At 40.6% G+C, this 27659-nt stretch overlaps 1 protein-coding gene across 15 annotated transcripts in view; it reads right to left on the minus strand.

Moving 5' to 3' along the window:
- The window catches only part of PDE1C (phosphodiesterase 1C), a 642269-nt gene that overhangs the window by 59133 nt on the left and 555477 nt on the right, over window positions 1-27659 (minus strand). For all 15 annotated transcript variants that reach the window (XM_086396479.1, XM_086396463.1, XM_086396468.1 and 12 more), the window contains 5 exons: window positions 23071-23152; window positions 20949-21069; window positions 17991-18166; window positions 8164-8394; window positions 1891-1968 (listed from right to left, as the gene is read on the minus strand). In XM_086396479.1, the coding sequence (XP_086252605.1) occupies window positions 1891-1968; window positions 8164-8394; window positions 17991-18166; window positions 20949-21069; window positions 23071-23152 (688 nt within the window). The remainder of the gene's footprint in view (window positions 1-1890; window positions 1969-8163; window positions 8395-17990; window positions 18167-20948; window positions 21070-23070; window positions 23153-27659) is intronic.

The following is a 27659-nucleotide window of genomic DNA, read 5'->3' on the forward strand; positions in this document are numbered from 1 at the left end:
ATCAAGAATCCTGTTCATTAAATAATCAAGCTTTATACTTTTTCGTACAATAGAACAAAATATCTATTTCATTACTTCTCCCCACCAAAAAGAAGTTTTAATTATTTAAAACATCTGGTGATAATTCAATTAAAAAGGACACAGGTAAAGGGGCCTAATGAAGGTAATAAAATTTAAACTATAATGCTCACATGAATACATCATAACAGTTATTTATAGTACAATACAAAAATGCAACAAGATTTAAGATTCCACATTAAAGATCTGGGAATTGATTTATTCTAGGCTTTTTAGGCTGTAGGAATTCAGATGGGTCAGTCACTGGATACAGGCTGGAGGTGTACAGGTGCTGGGTTTATAACTAACACCATTCTCCTCTACTATACATATTCTGGCTTGTGTTACCTTGACTTGGTGTAATGATGTCTCATACTTGAACAAACCTTACCCATAACAGAATCTGGCTAAGAGGCCATCATTAGGGATTCTATTTCATCTCCCTGTAATTCACATCTTAGTCACAATCAATCAAAGAGGGTATGTATTAAGCAAATGGCTTCCATTTGCATAAATAATATGGCAAAAAAAAAATTGGACATGTGTGTTCCCCAGGTATTATGTGACAAGACACCTGGAGTGAACTATTTGAATGATCTTCAAGGAAAGAACTGATTTCATGCATATGGGTAAAGACAGCACATCACAATGGCTTAGAGATAAAAGCTTAAGGAGATTCTTTTCAACAGATGTATGAGGAGGAGTATCTAAAATTCTTACTCCTCAACCTGATTACCCTGCATTTGTTCTTCTTTGAATAACTAAACTATTTAGCCTCCAATACAATGTCTGCAGGGAGGTACGGTTCAAAGAGTCTGTGTGCTGTGTGTGCTAAATCACTTCAGTCATGTCTAACTCTGTGCGACCCCATGGACTGCAATCCACCAGGCTCCTCTGTCCATGGGAGTCTCCAGGCAAGAATACTGGAGTGGGTTGCCATGCCCTCCTCCAGGGGATCTTCCCAACCCAGGGACTGAACCCGCGTCTCTTACCTCTAATCTGTATTGGCAGGTAGATTCTTTACCACTAGCTCCTGGGACTCTAACAAAAACTACTCCCTAAAATTTCCATTTTTAGTTTAATATCATGTATATGTATAACTAGTAATGAGTCCATGTTATAACTGAAACAGGAGGATTGTATAAAAGGTGAGAATAGTTTTTTCAATCAAATGGTACAAAGGGGTAATTTGGTAATACAAGTTGAACTTTCAGATTTTAGAAAGACTAGAATGCTATTTATGCAAAGCAAAAGCCGTGCTCACGAAGCCCATTACAATGTAGGTTCATTCTAGCTGGTTTGGGATTCTCATTCAAAACTTGCCTTTAAAACATATTCTTGCTGACCAAACTATTATTCTACAGCTACCCACATTCCAGTATGTGGTTCTCCTGACATACTGATAACACTGAACAGATTTCTGTTTTTGTTTTTCACAAAAGCAGTAACTCATTAAAGGTTAAAAAAAAACTGAAAACATGGCACATTTCCCATTTATATTGAATAATTCATTAAGACTTATATTCCATTCCATTCCATTCAACAATCCCAGAATCAACTTTTCAAAAAGCTTAAAATGAAAAATGGCAAGTGGGAAAAGAAAGAGTACAGAATACATTTGTAATAGAGAAAGTATGGTGGAAGGGAAAAGATACAAGAATAATTTATAAATTATTGAAAAAGGGATAATAGTATTCTTTAAATGTAGTGAATGTTTTTTTGGGGGTATAAGACTATATTAACAACTACAATTTCAACTTTATGTGTAATTCTAACAAGCTTGCATTAAATTGCACATTTTATGGAAAAATATAATGGGAATTATGCTCTTACCATCTGTTTTCTTTGAATCATTTCCGACATCGGATTGATCCTTCTTGCCTGTCTTATTTTTACCATCTTTCAAGTCACCTGAAAGTAATAAACATGACAAACAGTATGTATAAAGCCCGGGGAAGTTATAAATGTCTTTAAACCTGTCAAGATAAAAAAAGAAAACAAAGCACTGCATCAATTTCGTCTTGAGGGCTTACACGTCTGAGTGTAAATATCAGGAAATTGGATTAGGTCCTGGAAGTTGGATTATGATCTGGAAATCAAGACTAAAAGTTCATGTTAAACAGGATTGTACTTAAGTCAATGATGTTTATTTTCCAAGGCAGGCAGTTAAGCTTTACTGTTAGGCTGTGGAGTGAGGAAAAACCTGGGTTACTCTAAGTTATATTAATTAATAGCTACTGTTTAACTTCTATGTGCTTTTCCTTAGCTGCACAATGGGGATAATAATGCCTACTTTATAGACATAATATAAGGACAAATGCATTTAAGGTATTGAATGTGCTATCTCGCACTTCACTCAATGACGGCTTTACAGCTCTAAAACAGAGCTGTAAAGTGGCACTTTAATTAATGAGTTTGTTGAAGTGTAATATATAAAAGTTAAAAAACACTATGCACACAAATGTAGAGTGAATGCATGCCAAAAATTTATTTAATTCATTTATGAGGGAACCAGGAAGATAATAAGGAAATGGCTATTTCTGGATGTTTTAGAAATGCATTAAAATAAGATTACTAGGTTAGAGACAAACCTGGTTATGTCCTACAGAGCAAAAAAATTGTTAATTGTTGGGGTTATCATCCCTAACAGTCAAAAATCTACAAGTTCTCACAGAAAGTCACAGTACCTAGGCTTGAGTCAAATAGTAAACGATGAAGCTAAACATAGTCATGTCCTTCTAAAGCAAGGAGTCAGCAAATCATGAGCCAGTCCACGAGCCAGTCTGGCCCGTTACCATTAATGGATGTAAAGTTTTATGCTTTATTGGAACCTAGCCACACCCATTCATTTACATACAGTCTGTAGTTGCTTTTAAGCTGCAGTGGTAGAGCTGAACAGTTACAACAGAGACACACAAAGCCAGGAATATTTACTATCTGGGCCTACACAGAAAATGTTTGCTGTCCAAGATAGTTAAATAATCCTTGGGCAGATTTGTTTGAAAATATGCTTTTCTAGCATTGAAAGGACTTGGCAACATTTTTCTCAAACTCTCAAGTTTCAGATATTTTTCTTACAAAGCATACTGATGGCAGCTTTCTTTCTAGCCTGCATAAAACCAAGAATAGGTCACTACTGAATTACTGGCATTATTTAAGCAAAAAGATCCTAATAATTATTGCATCCAGGAAGAAGGGGGAATAGGGCCTGTGGTGGGAGGGCTACATTTACCCTTTCTACTTTCTTTGTGCCAGGCAGTATGCTAAATGCTTTGCATGCATCATTTCACTCAATTTGTACAGCAATCCCATTATGAAGGTATTATTATTGATAGATAAATTCATCAAAGATTCATTCACTAAGTGATCAATATGCTGAATAATAAGTCACCAAATGATTGAGGATGTCTTCCAAATTTGAATTTTGCCTTGAGTTCACTGCAAGTTCACACACTGGTCGGGCCAACCGTGTTGAGTTGCAATGGACTGCCAGCCTTCTAGTGTTTCACACTCTCCCAGGCCCCATCTCTCCCAAACTTTGCAGAAGTATCTCCCTCTGCAGCAAAACTGTTGCTATTGGCTACTTTAGATTTGGTTTAAACCATTGATCTGACAAATGACCAACTGACCATTTTGCTTAAATATTAAATACATGAATGGATGTGAGACTCGTATAAACATCTCAATTTTATAGCTATGGAACTTGAAGCACAAGTAAAGTAATTGACCATAACATACACATATGGATCTGATTTTAGAAGCCAAGTTCTCAAGTACTGTATTTTGCAACTTCCCTAAGAAGTTTAAGTTCTAGATTTCAGACTTCCATTTACTGTTGCCATTTCTAAATGCCTTTGGTCTACTGATTTATAAAGAAATGGTTATGTAAGGCTAATTCAAGATGAATTCAAGGATAATTCAAGATAATTATCTAAGGATAATTCAAGATAATTAGGTTGCAATACATTCTTAAGTAGTTTTGCAATACAAAATAAGTAGTTTTAATGGAATTTGACAAATTCTAAGCTTGGGGGAAGGGGAGCCAACTCTGGCCAGAGTGCGAGCAAGAGTCTGAGTGCAGTACGTGGTTACCACCACCACCAATGGCCAAAATAGATGGATTCCTTTGGCGACCCATGGAACAGTCCAAACACTGGCTTTTCCCTGTTTTAAGGATGCCAGAAATGAACTCAAGGATGATCTTGAGCCTTGCAGTCAAACCAATTCCCTGCAGAAAAATGCTCTTTCTTTCCTCAATGAGCCTTCATACCCCTAAAGCACAATAATTTAAGCTTTCAGGGTTGCCCTGCATTGGAGCTTTACCCACAGTTGCAGCAAAGCCAGGAAGTCAGCAGGAGAGGTTTGGTGTGCTGGATGCTGGCCAGCAGCCCATGGCAGGCTGGCCTGCCTTCTCCTCAGTCAGGGTTGGGGAGGCTGAGAGGGAAAGTGCCTTGATGGAGACCAAAGCTTAGGGGTTCCCAAGATTGCTGATAGGGGCTCAAACTTCTAGAACCCCAATGAGCCAACGTCCTTCAGTTCCATCCTAAAAGTATCTTGGGCAGCCCCAAAGAAGGGTGCCAGGAAAGTGACATATGTTTGTCTTATGATGTTCCTTGAATGGAATCCATTAGGAATTTCCCATGGGTTGAAAATGGACTAACGGCTGATATGAGCTGTTATTCAATAAACATGGGGAAACAAAGCGCCTTTCTGTGCATTACAAATCATTTTAATTAGGCTGCTGCAACCCGGTCCCAAACCACCATCAGCCTTTCTTATTACTGCTCAAAATTGATTTATTTTCCCACCTCTCATTTAATACTTAATTTTTAAGGGAAATGGCAGACCAGTGCTTACTTTGGGAAGTAAACACAGTTGTGAGTCAATCCAGCCTAGTTGAAAATTTGGACTCCTATTTGTGCCTTTCAGGTTCTCCCCCTAATTATCTTCAAAATATTGATAAATTATTGTCACCTCTGCCCTCGCTGGGTATTAATTTATACCAGTCTCATAGAATGTATAACCTCCTGTGTGACCAGCGTATTTGTATTCATTGGTTTCATTTCCTGACCATATAACTATGGCCCAGGGACCAAACCTGACCCCACTGCCTGGTTGAATATGGCCCACGACCTAAGAACAGTTTTTGTATTATTAAATGGTTGATAAAAAAGAGAAGGTTATTTAATGTTATGTGAGAATCTAAATGTTCATAAATAAAGTTTTATTGCAACACAGCCATTCTCATTTGTTTACATGTTATCTGCGGTTGCTTTTGTGCTAAAACAGGTCTCTGTTAAGCAGTTGCAACAGAGACCAAATGGCAGCAACGTATAACATTCACTATCTGATCCTTTATAGAAAGAGTATGCCAACCCCTGGAAGAAGTAGATTATAAACATTTTGTGGACAAGAGTTGAGTCTCAATGTTCTTCTGATTTCCCGCTCTTCCCAACAGTGCTGAACCTCTCAAATGGGGTCATGCTGGCGAAAGAAGATAGAATTTGGATCCACATTATCCTGGAATTTGGCCTAAAATCTCTACTGAATGTTTCCTTGGGCTTAAGCAAGTGATTTAACCTCTCTGAGTCTTAGTTTCCTCATCTACAAAATGGAAATGAGTATGTCTACCTCACACAGTTGTTAGGATTTTTAAATGATTTAATGTGTATAAAATCCCACCTATAATGTCTGGCACATGTTATGCATTCCATAAGTGTTACTGACATAATAATAACTTTTTTTTTTAGTTAAGGAAAAGGCATTTTAAATCCACATTTCTAATAGGAAAAACGTAGAGAAGAAACACATCTTGCCTTTCTCACAGCCCTTATGTACTCCTCCTTTGGGAAGGAGATGCTTATCTAAAAGGAAGAGTTGAATATGCATGGTTCAGTCCAGCCACCCACTGTCCAGCCCTCAACCCCCTTTGAGATGTGTTTTCCACAAGACACACCCCTTTTCTGTTACTGCAGAAAGAGCCTGCTCCGGTGGAGTGATGGGGCGAGACCTGAGCCCATCTGCTCTGCTGGTGTCTGGTGGGCTAAGCCTAATGTAGGCCATATGTGAGAAGCCCACACTCAGCAGACCAACTCTATGTTTTTCACTTCACAGCTCCACTGGCAGTGGAGCTAAAATTCTGACCACTTTTTGATTCTTGCATCTCTCAGTTGGTTCATTCCTTGGGAGGAAGAAAGGAGTATACTACATTGCTCTCTAGGGCTTTCCAGGTGGCCCAGATGGTAAAGAATCTGCCGGCAATGCAGGAGATCTAGGTTCAATCCCTGAGTCGGGAAGATGCCCTGGAGAAGGAAATGGCAACCCACTCCAGTGTTCTTGCCTGAAGAATCCCATGGACAGAGGAGACTGGCGAGCTGTAGTCCATGAGGTCACAAAGAATTGAACACAACTGAGCATGCATGCACTAAAACTTCATCAGTTCTATTATAAATTCTTATTAAATTGAATATATTTGCCAGACTATGATACTTGAATACAGAGTCAATTAGTTATGAGCAGGCTCCAGAACCTGGCTGCTAACAGGCTGGGCAAGTCAAACAATGGCCTCCCTTGCTTCCTGGGGTGCTCTTGGGGCTTACCTGAAGGAATTTATGCAAAGCTCTTGAGGCATGATATGAGCTATTAGCATTATTTTATGGATTAAAATATTGTTTTCTGATTCTACATGTTAATATGTCAGTTGCAAAAATACTTGGGGAGTGTTACACTAACACTTTCAACATACTTCTCATTTACCTGAGTGGCGTAGTGTCATAGCTAGATCATGCAGAGGAGATCACCTGGATCTACCAGGTAGATAAGACAGTGAATATGTAAAGAGAGAATTTGTTTATTTACTAAAAATCTTTTTTAAAGTATGGTCTTTTTAATTTATTTTTTGGCCGAGCTGTGCAGCTTGCAGGCTTCCCAGGGGGCTCAGTGGTAAAGAATCCACCTGCCAATGCAGGAGACACAGGAGACACAGGTTTAATCCCTGGGTCGGGAAAATCTCCTGGAGGAGGAAATGGTAACCCACTCCAGTATTCTTGCCTGAAAAATTCCCATGGACAGAGGAGCACTGTGGGCTACAGTGTATAGGGTCACAAAGAGTGGGACAGGACTAAACACAAGCACAGCTAACTCACAGTACGGCTTGTAGGATCTTAGTTCCCCGACCAGGGGCCAAACCTGGCCCCCTGCAATAGAAGCATGGAGTCCTAACACTCCTAAACTGCCACAGAATTCCCAGGACAGAACCGAAGACAGCACCTGGTATATAATCAATAAATGCTAGTTGTTTTGTTGTTGTTGTTATCGCTATTATTGTTGAAGGGTCACAAGTGGCCCAGGCTGTGAGCAACTATTATTATGCACATTTTACAGAGACAGTGGAGGGTTAAGTAACCTGGCCAAGACCAGAAAAAGTGAGAGGCATAGCTGTGACTTGAACCCAGGTCTGTTGGACTGCCAAACAGCCTCACCACAAGCTGGCACTTGTCAGCTCCAGTGACTCTGAACTTCCTGCTGTTCCCTTAAACAAGGTAACCAATTCCATGCCCCTGTGCCTTAGCTCCGCTTATTCTCTACGGCTGAGAAGTCCCTGTGTTCCCCCAAATTTCTGCATTTAAAGTCCACGTTAGACACCACCTCTTCTTAAAGTTTTATTTGACATTTACTACATCTGGCAATCCCTAGACTGAACAGATCTTACACAGACATAAGTCCCGGCCCTCCCGGGGGAAGGTACATACAGAAAGCTGCCTTTCCATTCATCCATTCTGACACTAAGCACTCAGAAATTGTACTGGGATTGCTAATACGAATTTCTCCTTTAGAAAGCAGGCATTTGCCAGAGTCTCCAGTACAGCTGGGCAGGGCCCAAAGGTATAAATCTCCCCAGAGACAATGGCCCAAGCAAACTTCTGGCTGCCTTTGATGGGATCCTGATGGGATCCACAGCTCAGAGAGATGTGATCAGCAGCAGCTGGAATGGCCAGGCTGTCCTGCTCTGTGAGCTGTCCTTGCAGGGGCAGTTCTTTGCCAGCGTCCATTCATCATATCATTAACACCCTGAAAAAAGCCTTTCACCGGCACGATTCTACTCACCATTCTGCTGCTTTTCTCCTGATGACTTCTCAGTTTTGGAATTTTTCCCATGAGGGTTGTTGCTTTTATTTGTTCGTGTTCCGTTGACTTGATTCTTAGCTTCCCCAGATGTCTTTTTCTCAGCTTTACCAGATGCACTTTCTTCAGCTTGGCTTTTGGCTTCCATTTCCTTTTGCTTCTCCTCTGCGGCCAGGCGAGCCTTTTCTTCCGCTTCCTTCTTGGCTTTCTCCTCTGCATCCGGGGCAAGTCAGGAAAGGTGGAGAAAAGGTAAGAAGTCATGCCACTAGGAGAATTGTCTCTCTGAACAAAAACAAGAGTTTGCATTGGGAGTTAATGCACTAAAATGACCTAAGGTGTTTACCAAGTGTTTGGAATATAATTTTGATTAATTCAAGTCAGATTGGTACGTATACTCAGGAAACCTATAAAATCAGTTCAATGGTGATGTCACTTCCCAAAACAGTACGTTAGAAGAAGGGGCAGGGAGAAAGTAATAATAAGGATAATAATAATTAATAAACCAATACTGTAACTGGCATTATTAATATTACTATTATCATCAATAAGTTCTCCTGAATGCATCCTCAGTGTCAGGTATTACACTAAGTGCTTCTTAAGGATTACTTCCTCTCATTCTCAACCTTATATGGCATATACTATTATCATAACCCTATTTTTGAAAAGTGGAATCAAGGCTCAGAGACATTACAAAACTCTCCTACAGCCTCACTGAATGTAAAAATTGAAGCTTCATGTACATTTGGAGTTTAAACATAAAAAATTGATTACAAAACAAAAAGACTTGGACAAAAACCACCACTGAAATCATATAGTTTCAGGCTACTGTCTATGAATTTAAAAGTGGGAAGAGAGTAATGAAGCCTCACGGAAAAACATGGTCTCCAAAATGGTATCCAAACCAGATGAGAGGTGGCCTTGAGTATGGCCAGGGATCCTGATCTGTGTCTTCCTCTTTAATGAGAGGATATCAGTCTTATTTACAATTTGGTTGACTGAAAGGGTCTGGCTCTATGTTTAACCAAACACATAGGGTAACTGCCTATCATCAAGGATTCATGAAAAACTTGATACATTCATTCAATTAATATTTATTGAGCAACTACAGTGTCAAACACCATTTTAGGCACTGGGAATAGAGTAGTGAGCAAGAAGACTTAAGGAGTAGAAAAGACAATAATTAAACTAATGAATCACTAAGATAAATTTCAGGTGCTTTACAAAAAAAGGAAACTGGAGTAATATGGTAGAAAACGATCAGCATACGTGAAGGACATAGAGTTACATAAGGAGGTGAAGAAGGAGATTTAACTAAACTTTGAATGATGAATTGTTGACCATGCAAAAATAAAGGGAAAAAGTATTCCAGGCAGAGGAAATAAAAAATATAAGGTCATAAGATTGGACCAAGGTTGGTATGTTCCAGGGACAGTGAGTTGGCCAGTATGGTTAAATCAACTTAAAAGTGACAGGTGATGTGGTCAAGCGACGAATGACATGTAAGGCTGGAGGCAATGAAATGAAGCTTGGTTGTAGGAAGTAACCTACAGAGACCAATAGAAGATACCTAACAAAGACCAATTCTGCTTTAGGGTCTAGAGACTTCACTGTCCAGCATTCAAATCACTCAAAAGGTCTTTCACCTCCACTCTGAAAGACTAATTGTATTTTTTTTTTCTCTAAATGTGTTACAAATATCCCACACCTCATAACCAAGGGTCCTCTTTATTTCTCCTGGTTAGTCTTGGTCGTGAAAACATCTGGCTTTCATAGATGACAAGAGCGTTTTTAATCTAATGGGCACCAGAGTCATTATCCATGTGACTGTGTTCCCCTTTGTTTCAGCTGCTAAAGCGCACAGAGCTCAGATTTGGTTTCAGGTTCACATGTTCACAGGGCTTTATGGCATTATACTTCGTGCATGTCTATGATCTCTGGCTTCATTTTACTCTTCTTGCCCTTAAATTTGCCTGGCTCAGATGTCCTTAATACATTATGAAGTTTTCATTCATCCTTTCACTGATTCATCCATCCACCCCTTCACTCAACCAAACTAATGCACTGGCCTCATCTCAGACAAATTAAATCGGACTCTGGAGGGAGAGTGGCAAGAACAGGATATTTTTAATGCTCTCCAGATGATCTAACACACAATCGGGATGACAAGCATTGGTTTAAATTTTAAATGTTTGCAATTCACCGTTTCATGACATTCTACTTCCCCACAGGATGTATTTATAATTTACAATGTAAAGATAAGGAGGGCTTCCCTGGTGGCTCAGTGGTCAAGTATGCACCTGCCAAGGCAGGAGACACGAATTCAATCCCTGGTCTGGGAAAATCCCAAACGCCATGGCGCAGCTAAGCTTGTGCACCACAACCACTGAGGCTGCGCTCCCTAGCCTGGGAGCCGCGACTACTGAGCCCACGCGCCACAGCCAGTGAAGCCCACATGCCTGGAGCCTGTGCTCTGTAGCAAGAAAAGCGACTGCAATAAGTAGCCCACGCACCACAACTAGAGAGCAGCCTATGCAACAATGAAGACCCAGCACAGCCAAAAATAAATAAATAAATAAAATTATTTTTAAAAGGTAAAGAAAAATTTCTTTACAAAATCACATAATTATGTGCATATATGGTAGGTCTTCTGATTTCTACAGAAAGGTGCAACTAGAGAGTAAAAGAATACCCTTGCAGAATAAGACAGGGAAATGGCATCCTCGGTAGGCTCAGGCCCAAAATGGCTCCTCTCATGTTCACCCAGACTTCCTCTCATGCTTCTGTAGTATCCCAAGAACACAGGTCAAATGTCACCTCCATCACTGAACCCCCACTGCTTTGTATAGTGTCTGTCACCTAGCAGATGCTCATGAAGTACTTGATTTCTACATGAAATGTACACAATGGCTTTGATTCACCCTGTCTGCCTATGAACCTGACTTGATTCCATCATCAGCAATCCAGGTCAGTATAAAATACAGAAACTATACACACTCTGAAGTCCAGTCCTGAAAGAATTAGCCATTTGACTGTAGCTGACTGTAGGTAAGAAAAAGAGGACTGTACTTACTGTACAGAGAGGGAAAGTGGGGCAAGGGAGAAGATAATTCGTTTATACTTAGGCATCAGGTAAAATAATGTATAATCCCCTCTGAATCTGTGGCAAACATTAAACATTCAGAATATCTCCAAGTTAAAAGTAATTTTGATAAAAGCTGAAGGTATTAAATTCTGGTTTGCTACAAGAGCACAACATATTATCTGAGCAATAAAAATTCATTTGACAACTGAGTCAGACCAATTTTATATGGAAAATCTAGAAAAAAAAAAAAACTGGGGGTGGTACATTTCAGAAACAAGTCTGTTTGGGCTTAACCACAGCTGACAATAGGCAATTAATGTTTAACTTAATGGATGGTAGCATAGGAAATAGATGGGGAAACAGTGGAAACACTGTTAGACTATTTTTTGCGGCTCCAAAATCACTGCAGATGGTATCTGCAGCCATGAAATTAAAAGACGCTTACTCCTTGGAAGGAAAGTTATGACCAATCTAGATAGCATATTAAAAAGCAGAGACATTACTTTGCCAACAAAGGTCCATCTAGTCAAGGCTATGGTTTTTCCAGTGGTCATGTATGGATATGAGAGTTGGACCATGAAGAAGGCTGAGCGCCGAAGAATTGATGCTTTTGAACTGTGGTGTTGGAGAAGACTCTTGAGAGTCCCTTGGACTGCAAGGAGATCCAACCAGTCCATTCTAAAGGAGATCAGCCCTGGGTGTTCATTGGAAGGACTGATGCTAAAGCTGAAACTCCAGTACTTTGGCCACTGCATGAGAAGAGTTGACTCATTGGAAAAGACTCTGATGCTGGGAGTGATTGGGGGCGAGAGGAAAAGGGGACGACAGGATGAGATGGCTGGATGGCATCACCGACTCAATGGACATGAGTTTGATTGAACTCCGGGAGATGGTGATGGACAGGGAGGCCTGGTGTGCTGCGATTCATGGGATCGCAGAGTCGGACACGACTGAGCGACTGAACTGAACTGAATTGAACTGAGCTTTTATGACACCATAATCAGATGTGATGCGATTCCTTTCCTTGCAGCAACTGTGTTTCAGTGGATTGTTCTGAAATGGTCTACAACCTTACTCTACTCCCATCTCTCCCTCACATCTCTGAAATGTATGACATTGATGTGATCAGCCATCAGCATTAAGTGCTACTACTCCAAGTAGGTAGACAAAAGCAAGTAAACACATATATAAGAAAAGAAAAAATAAACTACAGGAGATACATCTGTTCCACTGTAATCTGATCCCCTTATATTTTCAGGGTGAAGTATTAATGACATTAAATCTTTCCTACTATGACATAAAGCAGGTGATAGAACAATTAATTTGTATCTGATTACAGGTTCCAGAGATGACATATATGTAAAGAATGAACTTTGGGGGCTTTAGATTTAACATCCTAGGCTTCTAGACTAGTAGAAAGCAAATGCTGTAGTTCAATCTCATTTCCTTCTGCTTTTCAGTTCACACTATGTATGGTGATGTGATCATTATGCTGCTGCTGCTGCTGCGTCGCTTCAGTCGTGTCCGACTCTGTGCGACCCCATAAACGGCAGCCCATCAGGCTCCACCGTCCCTGGGATTCTCCAGGCAAGAACACTGGAGTGGGTTGCCATTTCCTTCTCCAATGTATGAAAGTGAAAAGTGAAAGTGAAGTCGCTCAGTCTTGTCTGACTTAGCGACCCCCCGGACTGCAGCCCACCAGGCTCCTCCGTCCATTATGAGAATGGCCCAAAACAAGGAGCTTAAGAGTTACGGCAGCACAGACCCCTCATGATCCATAAATTATTAATGCATTCCTCCTGAGAGCTAATTCTATCCCACACTGAATGTCTGTGCAGTCTTGGAGAAATACATTGATTTCTTCACTTTACTTGCTTTTCTAAATTATGATACTATAGGCTCTTGCTTAAAAGTGGTATTGGGCTAATTATCTCTTAATATAATTCTCTAAAATGCCTACCTAAACTACCGACAGAGAAAGAAAGAAAGAAAAGGAGAGAAACTAACTTAAAAAAAGACAAACAACATACTAGATTAGTTTTGAATAGTCAACTTTTGATAATATGTAAGTACAACATAAAGGTACTCCTAGCCACTTCAGGACTCAGAAGATGTTTCCATGGTACCTTTCTAAAATTTTTAACCAAAGCGCTTCAGCTGACAGAAAAATTTAGTCAACATTAAAAACTCAGAATGAGGAAAATATGTTAATGATGTGCAAAAATACTAGTAAATCTTAGTGTTAAATAAAAATAACTATTAAGTTGGATATAAAACTTGATGCAATTATTTAAAATAATATTAAAGGATAAGTTAATTATAAGTCTTCTTATGACATGTTGTGTCCGACTCTTTGTGACTCCATGGGCTGCAGCCCTCCAGGCTCCTCTGTTCATGGGATTCTCCAGGCAAGAATACTTAAGTGGGTTGCATTTCCTTCTCCACGGGATCTTCCCAACCCAGGACTGAACTCAGGTCTCCTGTACTACATGCTAGCCATCTGAACCACCAAGGAATTATAAAATAGTCATTTACTTACAATTTACTTATAATCACCTAGGTTGAAAATCTTATATTATTTCAATAAAAACTGAGTGACAATGGAGGAAATTTTTTAAAATTCAATAAACTTCTCAGCATTTGCAAAGGAGTATCATTATATACTATTTCATATTTACATTGACAGAGATATAATTCAATAAAAATATAAAGCTAATCTCTGGGAAAATAAAAATAAGATGTATTTTGAAAGACCATAAACAAAGTTAAAAGACATAGGACAAACTGACTGACTAACTAACTGGATGGAGGTAGGATAGAAATTGCAAGACAGTTTGTCAACTGAAGAATTGCTATCCTTAATATACAAAGAGTTATTATGAATCAATAATAAAAATGTAAACATCCTCAAGAGTAAAATAATGGGAAAAAATATAAAGAAATGGCATTCTCACTACACTTCTACTGAAGGAGAACACCTAGTTTAAAAAAAAAAAACTTTCCAGAAACAAATTTGATAACATATATCAAGAGCTTTAGAATTTTTCACCTACTTTGATAGAGAAATCAAATATTTAGAAATATATTCTAGGTAAATGATAATATGGAGACTCAAGATTTATGAATTTGGATGTTCATAACAATGTTATATACAATAATGAAGAATTGGAAACTAACATACTCAGTAACAGAGGGATGGTTCAACTATGATATTACATACAGTAGCCATATAAATCACACTTTCTAAGAATATTCAGTATAAGAATAAAATCTTCAAAATAGAAACAGAGAAGGAAAATACAATATTACACTATGATCTCAATTTAAGGAAAAAATGTTTACTTATGAATATGTACAAAAGGGAGTGTCCCAGGTGGCTCAGTGGTAAAGAATCTGCCTGCCAACGCAGGAGACACAGGTTCAATCTCCGGGTCAGGAAGATCCTCTGGAGGAGAAAACTGCAACTCACTCCAGTATTCTTGCCTGGAAAGTCCCATGGACAGAGGAGCCTGGCAGGCTACCGCCTGGCAGGGGTCACAAAGGACTGGATAAGACAACAGAGAAGGAGCATGGTGCACAGGAAATCAAATTTTAAAAAATTACATCAGAATTTCAACAATAGTTACATTTTGCTGGAATGAGCGACTTTTATTTTCTTCTTTGTATATTTTGTTTATATTTCAGCATTGTAACCTAGACACCTATTATTCTTACACCAGAAAAACATGTTTAAAAAGTGTCAAATTCTGAATGGAAACTGATCAATATTGATAATACTTGCAAATTGTTATGCCTACATATCTTTGTATGTGAATAATGAGTTTAAGTCCTGAGAGCTGTAAAAAAATATATATTGATTCAATCTTTCCTGACAACTATGTGTTCTGGCCTAGCTAGATAGGTTGATTAAAAAACTAAAGCCTTAGATTTAATTCCATTTCTGATCAATTTAATAACAACATATATTCAAGTGCCCCAATGCAGGGCAGCCTTTGCTGAAATCAGGATTTTCCGGTGAAAAAGAATCACGAACAAAACATTCTTGGATAGTGCAGCACAAACCAATCACCAACAGAAAAACAGATGCAAACTGAATAAGAAAATGTTATAAAATATTAATTATATGCTGCATTTTGACCACCACTTTCTTCACTTTGCATTTAAACTTTCTTTTCCAATTTTTCAAAATAAGAGCTACCACTTATCAGGCAATAACCAGGTGCAGGCTCTGTTCTCATTCTTTACTTATATAATTTCTGTTCTTTGCACCACCTCTGTGGTATCTATTATTATCCCCCAAAGGGAATTTTCTCAAAGAATCTGCCTGGATTTGCCAAAGAGCACAGGGCAAGTAGGGATTCAATTCTCCCATTCCCCAACTAACTTTTGCTTTGATACCCAAACTGTCCTCCTAAAAAAAATACATAAACCCTGGGGGCTGTGCCTTTGTCAATCCCTTTTGCATTGTTCCCCACTTCATGCTCAACCCCAGACATCCTTCAAATCCTAGTTAGACACAAGAAGCCTTCCCAAGCACCTCAACCAGGCTGCTGCTGCTACTGCTGCTAAGTCGCGTCAGTTGTGTCCGACTCTGCTCGACCCCACAGACGGCAGCCCACCAGGCTCCCCTGTCCCTGGGATTCTCCAGGCAAGAACACTGGAGTGGGTTGCCATTTCCTTCTCCAATGCATGAAAGGGAAAAGTGAAAGTGAAGTCGCTCAGTCGTGTCTGACTCTTAGCGACCCCATGGACTGCAGCCCACCAGGCTCCCCCATCCATGGGATTTTCCAGGCAAGAGTACTGGAGTGGGGTGCCATTGAGCTTATCTCTATTAGCATGCCTCACATATTTTAAAACTATTAGTGTTAATTTTGGGCTTCCCTGGTGGTTTAGATGTTAAAGAATCTGCCTGTGCACAGGAGACCTGGGTTCGATCCCTGGGTCAGGAAGATCTCCTGGAGTAGGAAGGGCTACACACTCTAGTATTCTTGCTTGGAGAATCCCAGGGACAGAGGAGCTTGGCAGGGTCTATGGGGTCATGGGGTCACAAAGAGTCAGACACGACAGAGCAACACACACTTTCACTTCTTTTTCAGTGTTTATTTACCTGTCCTTTTTAAAGGACCAATTTTCTTCTAGAAAAGAAACTGTCTAATGCTCTCCCAGGTGATTAGTTTCAGAAGGTAATTTTAGTAAGCCAGATAACTGCAAACAAATTATCTTGAAATACCACTTTCAATTGTGTATTGTCAGGAGTTGAATTTTCAAGTGTAATGAGTGTAATTGATTATAAGAGATTGCTTTCTCAAAATGATGCAGTAGCTGCCATTGCTGGTTGCAAAGCCTGCCAACAGGGAGGATTTCAATGTTTAAAGCATCCTTATAGACTGTGAGAGGCCACACTTAAAATATCGAAGAAGAGCTGGCTTCTTCTCCATAGCTCAGGACGTCCCCAAATGATAAGGGCCCAACTATGCCTTAAAAGAATTGTAAGTATAAACACTTTGCCCCACCTGAACTGAGAAGACACTTGGACAGGACACAATGTTGGCCTTTGAATAACTCCAGCAGTGTGATCTTGTCTCTTCTCTCTCAACACTGGAAGCAGCGCCCCAGATATTTGAGGAACAAGACCTACTCCTACCCTTCTCCCTTGGGCAGAGACACTGGGTATATTAATGTGTGGAATGCTGAGACTGGTGATAAAACTTTGCTTGCCTGTTATAAAAGTCCAGGGCTCAAGGTCAGTGGGTGCTGGTGAGGAGTACAGGCTTCCACTGAACTCCCATTCCTACTTGGAAAGAAATTCTGTGCTAATGCCTCCCTGTCCCCACCCAGGAGACTTCGAGCTTTGAGGACAAGGATGCCTGATATTCACCTTGGTGAATAACACACAGTACAGAGCCTGGCATACAGTAGGCATGCAACAGATGTTGGCAAAAACTGACTGCTGTTGAAGGTGTACCTCCACAAAACCCACTGAGATTAGCCTCCTGGTTCTAGAACTCTAGAATCATCCACTCTAGAATTGTCTCTAGAATCAGGCATCATAGCTTCATGAGACTTACCACAGCTATGTGTTCCTGCTTAGACTACAGTATAAACATGTCATACGTACGAATCATGGAGCACATGCTCGGTAAACACAAACATGCAAATGAATTCTGACTTTCAAAAAACAAAGAGAGTTCAGTCATTTTTTGTTCATAGTACCAAGAGTGATGACTTTTCTTTGAATTTCTGTTTACCTGTGAGTTACCTTCATCTCAGAAGGTCAGACTGAGTAATAACTGAAGGGAAGTTGAGAACATAAAGTTAAAAATGCATGTAAGGAGATTAAAGCTTTTTCTATCCCAGTGCAATGGCCGAGGTAGATAAAAGGAGTAAAGGCCTGATAAATGTGCCACATCTCATAAAATAAGAATGACAAGATGGCCTAGCAGAAACCAAGAAATAGGTGGTCCTCTGTACAATCTTCCTTTTGAGAAGTATCTGGACATATAGCACTAAGGTCATTCCACCAGGTGGCTTGGAAGTCAACCTCATTCTCTCATGCACTAAGTATTAGATATAATAAAGAGCAAAAGATGGTCTGTCCTAACATTCAACAATTTGAATATATAACCTGAGTTTGTGCTTCATTTTCAACACCTCTAAATCAGGGGTGGCAACATCTTGCTTGGTGAGTGGGTCTGAGTGGTATGAACAAGATTCCCCATCATCTTACCTTTGGGCACCTTGGCCCTCCATCTCTCCCGGTTAATGTGCACCACCTCAGTCCAAGTGGCTTTAAAACTCTTATAGTCAACAGGGATGACAGGGTTGTTGATTGGGGCACTTCCTTCTGAGCCAGAGCTCTTGACACCTGATCGCTTTGCATCTGTTGAACTGATGTTGTTCAAACTGGAGGATGAAAGAAAAAGATACCAAAGAGAGGGTTAGAGTTTGAAAATGTGTGCTGATAAGCAAGCCTAAAAGAAGAGTGGTGAACATGCATCAAGTTACTGTTGTGAAATTCCTGGGGCCTGAAGTTTGTCATTTTTATTTTCAATATGCAACTGCTGGGAAATTCTCCATTTTCAGCAGGAAAAAAGTCAAGGTTTCAGTCTCATGAGTATTGATAGTCCCAAAGGTCCCCATATTTCAAATGTTCTTTTTCCATATGACTAGACTCCCCACACATGAATTCTGTCTTTGACTTCCTGAAATTAACCCATTTAAACTTGACTTCCATTTGGTTCCACAGTTTGCCTACCTTCCTTCCCACTGACCACATTTCCAAGTCACTTAGTCACTTGGTCCTCTTTCTCTCTAGCTCCAACTCCTCCCGTACTCAAGAAACTCTGAGCCCAAGATACCCAAGGCTAGAATAAGGGGACTTCCACTTGTACCTGGGGGAAAGTAGAGAGGCATGGAGACTGTGAGAAGTCAGTCATGCATAAGACTTGTTTTTTAATATAATACCACTGGAGAGGTCTCCTTGGTGGCTCAGTGGTAAAGAATTCACCTGCCAATGCAATAACCATGGGTTTGACCCCTGGTCCTGGAAGATCCTACATGCCTCGGGGCAACTAAGCCTGTGTGCCACAACTATTGAGCCTGTGCTCTGCAGTCTGGGAATGGCAACTACTGAGCCCTGAGTACTAATACTAGTACTAGTACTAGTACCCCAGCAACTACTAAAGCCCAAATGCCCTAGAGCCCGTGCTCTGCAACAAGAGAAGCCATTGCAACAAGAAGCCCATGCACGACAACAACGAGTAGCCCCTGCTCACTGCAACTAGAGAAAATCCATTCAGCAGCAAAGACCCAAACAGCCAAAAATAAATAAATGAATAAAATTACAAAAATATATTACACCACTTGAAGCTTTAAACAGAGGCAACTTTAGGAAATACAGAAATATATATATATATATATATATATATATATATATATATATATAACATAGAAAGTGCCAGCCTTCTGGGAAACTTTACTTTTTTGAAGGTGTACTTATTTTACATTAACTTTTATTGGAATACAGCTGCTTTACAATGTTGTGTTGGTTTCTACTGTACAGCAAAGTGAATCAGCTGTATGTACACATATATCCCCTCTTTTTTGGATTCCCTTCTGATTTAGGTGAACACAGGGCCTAAAGTATCACACATTTCCAGGGAACTACAGTCGTGACTGGCACAAATACAAATCCACTGAAGGACAATCAAGACTAACTAGATAAGCAGAGCAGATCTCAGCCCAGTGCTGGCAGAGTTGTGGGGGTGTGGGACTCAGGCAGGGGGCTTCTGACCTCTTTGTTGACAGCCTTGACTAGGTCCCTTCACCTTAAGCATTCCTGGGTTCCCTCTGTCCTAGTCTTCTTGTCCTTCTTCCTCTCATTGTTCTTCTATTCTTTTTCTTCTTCATTCCATTTCTCTCCTTTATGACAGGGCCCAAGGTTTTGATGGATGAGGAGGAGGGGATAGCAGTACTAGTGGTAATACAAACCATTTAATACTAGTGAACACTGGGTTAGCATTATTGTAGCTGCCATTTCCTCTGTGCTGGACCCTGTTACAAAGGCTTTGAAAGTGAAAGTGAAAGCGAAAGTGAAAGTTCCTCAGCCGTGTCGGAATCTTTTCAACCCCATGACCTATATAGTCCATGGAATTCTCTAAGCCAGAATACTGGAGTGGGTAGCCTTTCCCTTCTCTAGGGGATCTTCCCAACCAAGGGATTGAACCATGGTCTTCTGCATTGCAGGTGGATTCTTTACCAACTGAGCTATCATATACAGGCTTTACGTAGATTAAATAATTCACTTAATCCTCCCTGCAACCTATGAGTATTATAATCCACATTTTCAAAAATGGGGAAACTGAGGCAACTTGCCTGAGATGGTACAGTTAAGTAGGAATGGAGTCAGGATATTTAACTGGCCATATGACTCCAGAGGCTGTACACTTTGACTCCGTTTAATGGTGTTGATAGAGAAGGAAATGGCAACCCATTCCAGTATTCTTGCCTGGAGAATCCTATGGACAGAGGAGCCAGGCAGGCTATAGTCCACGGGGTCACAAAGAGTCGGACATGACTGAGCGACACACACAACACACAGAATGCGGCGCAAAGTGCCAGACTTCTTAGGCGCCAGCGCTTCATGATGTCACCACCAAGATTGCCTGTGGGACAGTGTCAGACTCAACTGATGGATGGATGTCAGACGGATGGGTGGAATGATGCTGTGGCAGAAGGTGATTTAACAGTTCAGCTCTTTTTCCCCTCTACTTAATTTTCTTCCTGAACCTAGAAATGAAAGTTTCACTTAAATGATAACTCTGATCCATGGTTCTTTCCTTCTGGAGTATGGGGAACAAGGACTCTCTGGGTACAGCAGGTGAAGTGCAGTGACTGACAATGTTGTGGCCAAAGCCACCAAAAGAGAGAATGGATGGGGTCAGGGTGGGGGCAGTACTGGGAACCTATATATCATGACCCGGACCTTGATCACCCCCTTACAGGCCAGCCTGGAGAATACAGAGTGTACAACTTTGACTCCTCTGAGAAAAAGGAAGAAGCAGACACGTCTCATAAGGAGGAGGTAGGGTGAACATGATTAAGAAGTACCACCCCCATGCCTTCCAGAAGTCTGTCCCCATGCACAGACCACCCTGACCCCCAGCTTTCAAGCTTCAACACTGACCTTGAACGCCTCTGCCCGGTGCCCCCAGTTTGAGAGGGTTCATCAATCAGTGGACTCACGATCTTTTCTGTCATGTCTGTGAGCACAGTAAAGGTGGGCTCCACAATGAAATCAATGAAACCTGGAGAGAAACAGCAAAGTTTCAGAGGAACTACATAGTAACTGGGGCCTTTCCAATGTTCCCATGCAAACTGATGAGTTGTAGCTTTCTTTTAAAATTCATCTACATAGGAGAGCCAAATTAGATTAGGAGAGCTTAGGTTGGTCTTAATCATTTAATATAATCCTGGCTTTGACTATCATATGAGTCAGTTCCATTTCGCCTAAATAGCTTTCCTTTAACTTTTTAGTAGACAGTTCAATAAAATGCTTAAAAATGAAAATTCAATGTCTATTATATAAAAAACACTGTGATAAAAGTTGTAACACAACCTGCCTGCCCTTGGAAGTTTACAGAATTCAGTGAGCATAAAAAGGGAAAGGGCCAAAGGAGAAGCCCCAAGAAAAGCCCCTAGGAAGGTAAGGGAACAAGGGTATTTTTCCTCCCACTGTGACAGTTGCAAACAGCATTATGGAGGTTGTGATATTTGAGCTGAGCCCTAAGGCTATTCATTCCAGGTGGAGGGGGTGAAGCAAGGTGACAGGACAGGGAAAAGTACAGGATGTGTCTGGGGAATGACTCGAACTTAGGAATTCTTTTAGAGTCAGAAAGGGAAAGCCTGCGAAGGGTCATGAATCTGTTCAGGGAGGGAGGTTCCAAAGTACCAAGCTAGGGTTAGGGCTTAGATAGGCACTAGAAGCCCCTTAAGATGTTTGGGCAGCATAGTACTAAGACGTTTTCTGCTGTTATTTGGGAGAGTTAATCTGGCAAGATGGATGGGGTGGGAGAAAGCAATGGAGGCTGACACTGGGAAAATCATTTTAGAAGCTTCACTTCACAAAGCTCAAAGACAAAGTAAGGGAGGTGAGATCCAGTGCCATTTTAAGGTGGGCATGTGACGGAGGCATGGATATGTGCACACCAGCAGGTGGTCCTACCTGTAGGTGGAATCTGTCAGAGACTTCCACCAGGAAGGCAGAGAGAACAGAGACAATGGGGGAGAGTGTGACCAGGGAGAAAGATGGTGGACTTCATCTTAGACCTGCTGACTCAAGGTACCAGGGCCACATTTGGATGGAAGAGGGCCAACAGGGCTGGAAACCAAGAGAGGGGTCAGGTCTGGAAATGTTACCTTTGAGAGATCACCATGCTGGAGAGACAGTTGATGTTGGGCTGGAGTGATCATCTCAACAACTCAAAAATACCAAAGTATGCTGTGACATGTCAGGAGAAAATACATGATCTGGGACTAATGGTGGTAACTCATTACACAGTGACATGAAAGGTGGAAGGAAACTAAATGCCAATCAAAGGAGATATGGTGTTTGAAAATATACAAATGCTTACTTGACTTTACAATGACCAAGAGAGAAGTGATACTGGCATTTAATACACAGAAGTGAAGGATGATAAAAAAATCCTGTAATGAAATTGGCAAGACAAAAGTTGTCCTATACAAGTAGCAAGAGAATTCTGATAATAAAATAATAATAATGCACATATATTACAGTTATTAGCAGTGAAAAAGTATTCTTTACCCAAAAAAGGTACTAATTTTTTTTTGAAATAAAGGAAGGAAAGAAGGCAGGCAGAAAGGAAAGAGATATTTTAAAAGAGCCATTCCTGGCAGTAAGGTCATCCAGGAAATGGTGCTGTCTTGGAAAGTGGGCTACAGGAAGCATCATTGAGAAAACTCTTGGTACTGCATGCAGAACGCCGAGACTGAAACAGAATGGGCTTCCCACCACTAATTCTTGTCATTGCCTTAGGACTGAATCCCCTTTTTCTCTTGGCAGGGAATGATGGAGATAGCAGTGTCACTGTCTAATCTTCCCAGGAACCAGTTACATTCCAGGAAGGAGGTTGGGGACAGTGGCTCCATCAACCCAACCAGCCAAAGCCACAAGTACAGCAGCAGAATGGAGCCAGGTTCTAGCCAAAGAATCATGTGGAGCATCTGAGCTTACTTCCAGACACCCGTCTCTAGTTTTTCTCTCCATCAGTGGATTGGCAAACACGTACCTACTTGCGACTGGGCAACCATGGTGGACTTCCGATCACACAAAGGAGAAAAAGGCAGACCCAGCTCTGCTTCTCTATCGCCCTAGAAAAACAGGAGGTCAAAGTAAATTAAGAACAGAAGGCTGAGCCACCCAGATTTTACTTCACAACTTCAACTTCCACCAAGGCCACTGGTCTTTCTTTTCATTACTACAATCACATTATGTAGTAAGTCCTGCACCCTGTTCCTCTGCGTAAAAGACACCAAGAGGCTGAAGCCCTCCAGGGGCCAATCATTCCATCCAACTGCAAAAGTGCCTGCTGTTGTATAGAAAGCCTCATCAGGAAGCAATAGGTCTCCTGAGGAAAATAAGCAAAGCAACGCATCCTGTGGCCGAGAGCCAGCACAGGAGTCAGAATTCTTGTGTGTTCTCCAGTCATCCTACCTGTAGCCTTTCTTGGGCCTGCAGACCCCTCCAGTTGTGGACAGTGCCTGAGACACCAATTCTAACTGGACTGATTTGGAATCATTCCCCGAATGCTACCTAAAGGCATACACAACCGGAATTAAGTGCTTCTGGGGCCTTCCCTGCAGGGCTCAGTGATGATGAAAAGTGGAACAAAAAAGTAATGGAGTAAATAATTGCTTCTGTTTATCAAGTTAGACAATAATAAGACATGATTCTATGGCCAACATGTTCTCAATCTCACCAAAAGGCAAGACTATCATAAGCACGTGCTATGGAAAGTCTAATTAAAGATGGAGATGATTTTAAAGAACAGCTCTGAACCAGAGCTCAGTACTTCAGTCACGCATCCAGAGGAAAGGGGAAGTGGGTCACGCTTCTGAGAGCCACAAAGTTGTGTTTATTCAATTCACAAGAAAAGATCTGCTCAGGTTAATGGCTACTGACTTTAGCTTGAACCTGGCCTTGCTCCCACCACCTGTGTGATCATAGTAAGTGTATTTTTCCCTCTCTACATTTCAGTTTTATCACCTATAAAATGTGGGATAATAATCCCTATGTCATCAATACCAATGACAATTACATGAGAAAATGTATACAAATAAATTCAAAGAACAAGTATTATTTCTCAATAGCTATTTCCACTAAGTGAAGATCTGAGAAACATTTATTGAACTTAATACATCTAACTGTTACACTCTGACTGTAATAAATATCACCAGTTAACTAATAGTAAATAAAGAGTAATAAGAAGCTAGTTCGACAACCAGGTCTAGTTCAAAAACTGAATGTTTTTTCTTTCTAAGGCATGCTACCACAGAGAAAGGAGCTAACTAACACGCACATTTAAGATCTACTGAAAAGAAGGAAAAGGAATGGGCATCTGAGGAAGCTGAATAGTGGGGCTCACAGTGGGTGCTGGGACATCCAAGGGCCTCAGGAACAATCTTGACGTGGCTTAGTTACCTCGGTACCCTTTTCCTGTATTAACAAACCATAGGACACAATGGTCCTTCTGTTTCCAAGTATGCCTTGCTAAGGGCTGCTCTATCGCTCAAATAGCATGATAAAAAGAACTTACTCCAAAGCTATTTCTATTTGGGCAATACGATGAGAAGGATGAGTATTACAATGTAAATGTAGTTGTGCAGATGGTTCAGTGGGCTAGCTCAGCCAACACAAATTAAACTCACTCTTATCCCCTATGAAGTGGGGATATACACTGTTTTGTTGGTGTATTTTAATGGGGGTGGCTAAAAAGAACACTAAGTGCTTAACTACTAAGATATGCATTAATTTGAATTTTATTGCTGAAAAGTCTAAACATCATTAAGCAACTTATCCTACGGACTTGCCCATACCCATATCACTTACATCCTTTGAATTTAAATAACTACTACTCCTAACTTCTATAAACCTATTTGAAGATAGTGATCCCTGAATTCCCTCTGGAGGCAGATACATTTATAAACTCGAAAAAATACACAAAAATTAATACAGAAGAATGTACTTCTACAGGTGAATCTAGCTTGACTAATACAATATTGTATGACTCCATGAATACTGGCCCTTGTGGAATTATTCATTCACTTTCCTCTTTATTAAAGAGGTCAATGTCTTCCAAAAAAAGGGCAAGAGTCTCAGTTGGCACAAAGGATTTTTTTTAGTGAACTCATTTTTTTTTTCAGGACAGTGCACAAAAATATATAACTTTCATTCTTGTGGGAGGGTTAAGATAGCTGACTTAAGCAATCTACATAAGCTATCTACAAAAGGAACACAATGAATGCTTGATTTATGAATAAAAAGGTGAATATGGTTAGAAATACTCAAGTTCCTTTGGCCACTTGGACATCTGTGATAAGCAAGCTGAAGGAGCAATTAGGCAGTTACCTGTTCACAACCTCCCCTTATTTCCTGTTCACATAGCTAGACTACACTTCCCAGAATCTCTGCCAGTTTGTGTTAGACAATAAAAAAAGAGGAGAGAGGGTATGTCTCTACCACAGATCTGGCCTACAAAATCTCCTAAGCCTATGTCTTTATGTCCTTCCTTCTTTTGCTGCCTTGATGTAGATAAGCACCCTGGAAGCCATGCAGATGGTAGAGTCTGGGTCTAAAAGCACTGCTTATTGTAAACCATCTTCCAATCAAGAAATACTTGTTGGTACTTTATATGAGTTGGTGATAAAGTTTTATTTTATGTGTGCTGTTTTACATTTTGGGGGCTTGTTTGTTACAGCAGCTAGCTGTAAGCAGCAAACCAAGCAAGAGAAACAAAGGTTCTTTCTGTATTGGAACTTTACAGGGCAGATTGCATCTCTCAGGGCAAGAGCTTCAAAAGATCATTGGGTGATATCACAAGAGAGTATTTCCCAGTAGAGTGGAGAAAAGGTAATTAACTGGGGAGACAACAAAAGCATCAAGTTGAACAAAATGCAGCAATATATACTCTTCTTTCCCAGGGAAGAAGTTACAAATATGAGGTATGAGCAAATTACTGTAATTCTGGATTTAAGATAAGTATAGTAAAGACATCTTTGCCCTCCCCTCTCAGAAATTATCCTCTCAAAACAGAACAAGAAACAACAGAAACCAACAAATAGCAGGAGAAATCTGTAAACTCAATCAAAACTACGTGAGGAACAACTATCAAATGCTTTGCATATCCAGGAGGGGGTAATGTAAGATACCCAGAGCAAAGACCTATGGCTGCAGAGATCAGATAAAGTTTGAAGAATAGAGGTTTTCAAAATTCACTCAGATAGGAAAAATACCCCACATCCATCATGTGGGAAAACCAGAGAGACAGCAGACACTGATGTAAAGAGCTACTCTGAACCCTATTTAGCTTCAAGAAATAGTAAAGAAGAAAATGCTGAATGAGAAAATATACAAGCATGGCAAGAGTATATGGATAACAGACTGTACCATGAGCCGTCCTACAACTGTTGCCTACTGCTGACTGGGAAGAAGTAAAGGTAACACACACACACACACACACACACACACACACACACACCATGTCATAGAAACCTCATAATAAATCATGCAGCTTCAGTTCAGTTCAGTTCAGTAGCTCAGTCGTGTCCAACTCTGCGACCCCATGAATCACAGTACGCCAGGCCTCCCTGTCCATCACCATCTCACAGAGTTCACTCAAATTCACTTCCATCGAGTCGGTGATGCCATCCAGCCATCTCATCCTCTGTTGTCCCCTTTTCCTCCAGCCCCCAACCCCTCCCAGCATCAGAGTCTTTTCCAATGAGTCAACTCTTCGCATGAGGTGGCCAAAGTACTGGAGTTTCACTTTAGCATCATTCCTTCCAAAGAACACCCGGGACTGATCTCCTTTAGGATAGACTGGTTGGATCGCCTTGCAGTCCAAGGAACTCTCAAGAGTCTTCTCCAACACCACAGTTCAAAAGCATCAATTCTTCAGCGCTCAGCCTTCTTCACAATCCAACTCTCACATCCATACATGACTACTGGAAAAACCATAGCCTGGACTAGACGGACCTTTGTTGGCAAAGTAATGTCTCTGGTTTTCAATACGCTATCTAGGTTGGTCATAACTTTTCTTCCAAGGAGTAAGCGTCTTTTAATTTCATGGCTGCAATCACCATCTGCAGTGATTTTGGAGCCACAAATAATAAAGTCTGACACAGTTTCCACTGTTTCCCCATCTATTTGCCATGAAGTGATGGGACCAGATCCCATGATCTTCATGCAGCTTAGAACATTGCTATTCCAGTCTTTCCCTGGCACTTATCTCCTGAAAACTGTTGGTCAAAAAATAATGCATTTCACTCAAAGATGGTAAATAATAATCAAATGAAGGAGAAGGAGAGGAAGGGCAGAGGAAGAGGAGATGGAGGTGGAGGAGGAAGGGAAGGAGGAGGAAGAGGTAGCACTATACCAATACCAGGAGGAAAAAAATAAAACTTACGGAAGATACTTTACGTGGAAAGAAAAAATGGAAAAGGGAACAGAAAAATAAAAATAACAGATAGGGGACATTCATCAGAAAAAAAACACAGTGCCACCAAGTGATGACCAAACATACATACTCCCATGATGGGAAAAAATTCCTGAAATTATTAAGAACCAGGGCTCAGGGAAAGAGGACCTAGCAGAGCTCAG

The sequence above is a fragment of the Bos grunniens genome, chromosome 4, assembly GCF_055505025.1.
Source record: "Bos grunniens cultivar Pamir isolate PY7600 chromosome 4, Bosgru_T2T1.0, whole genome shotgun sequence".
Classification (NCBI taxonomy): Eukaryota; Metazoa; Chordata; class Mammalia; order Artiodactyla; family Bovidae; genus Bos; species Bos grunniens.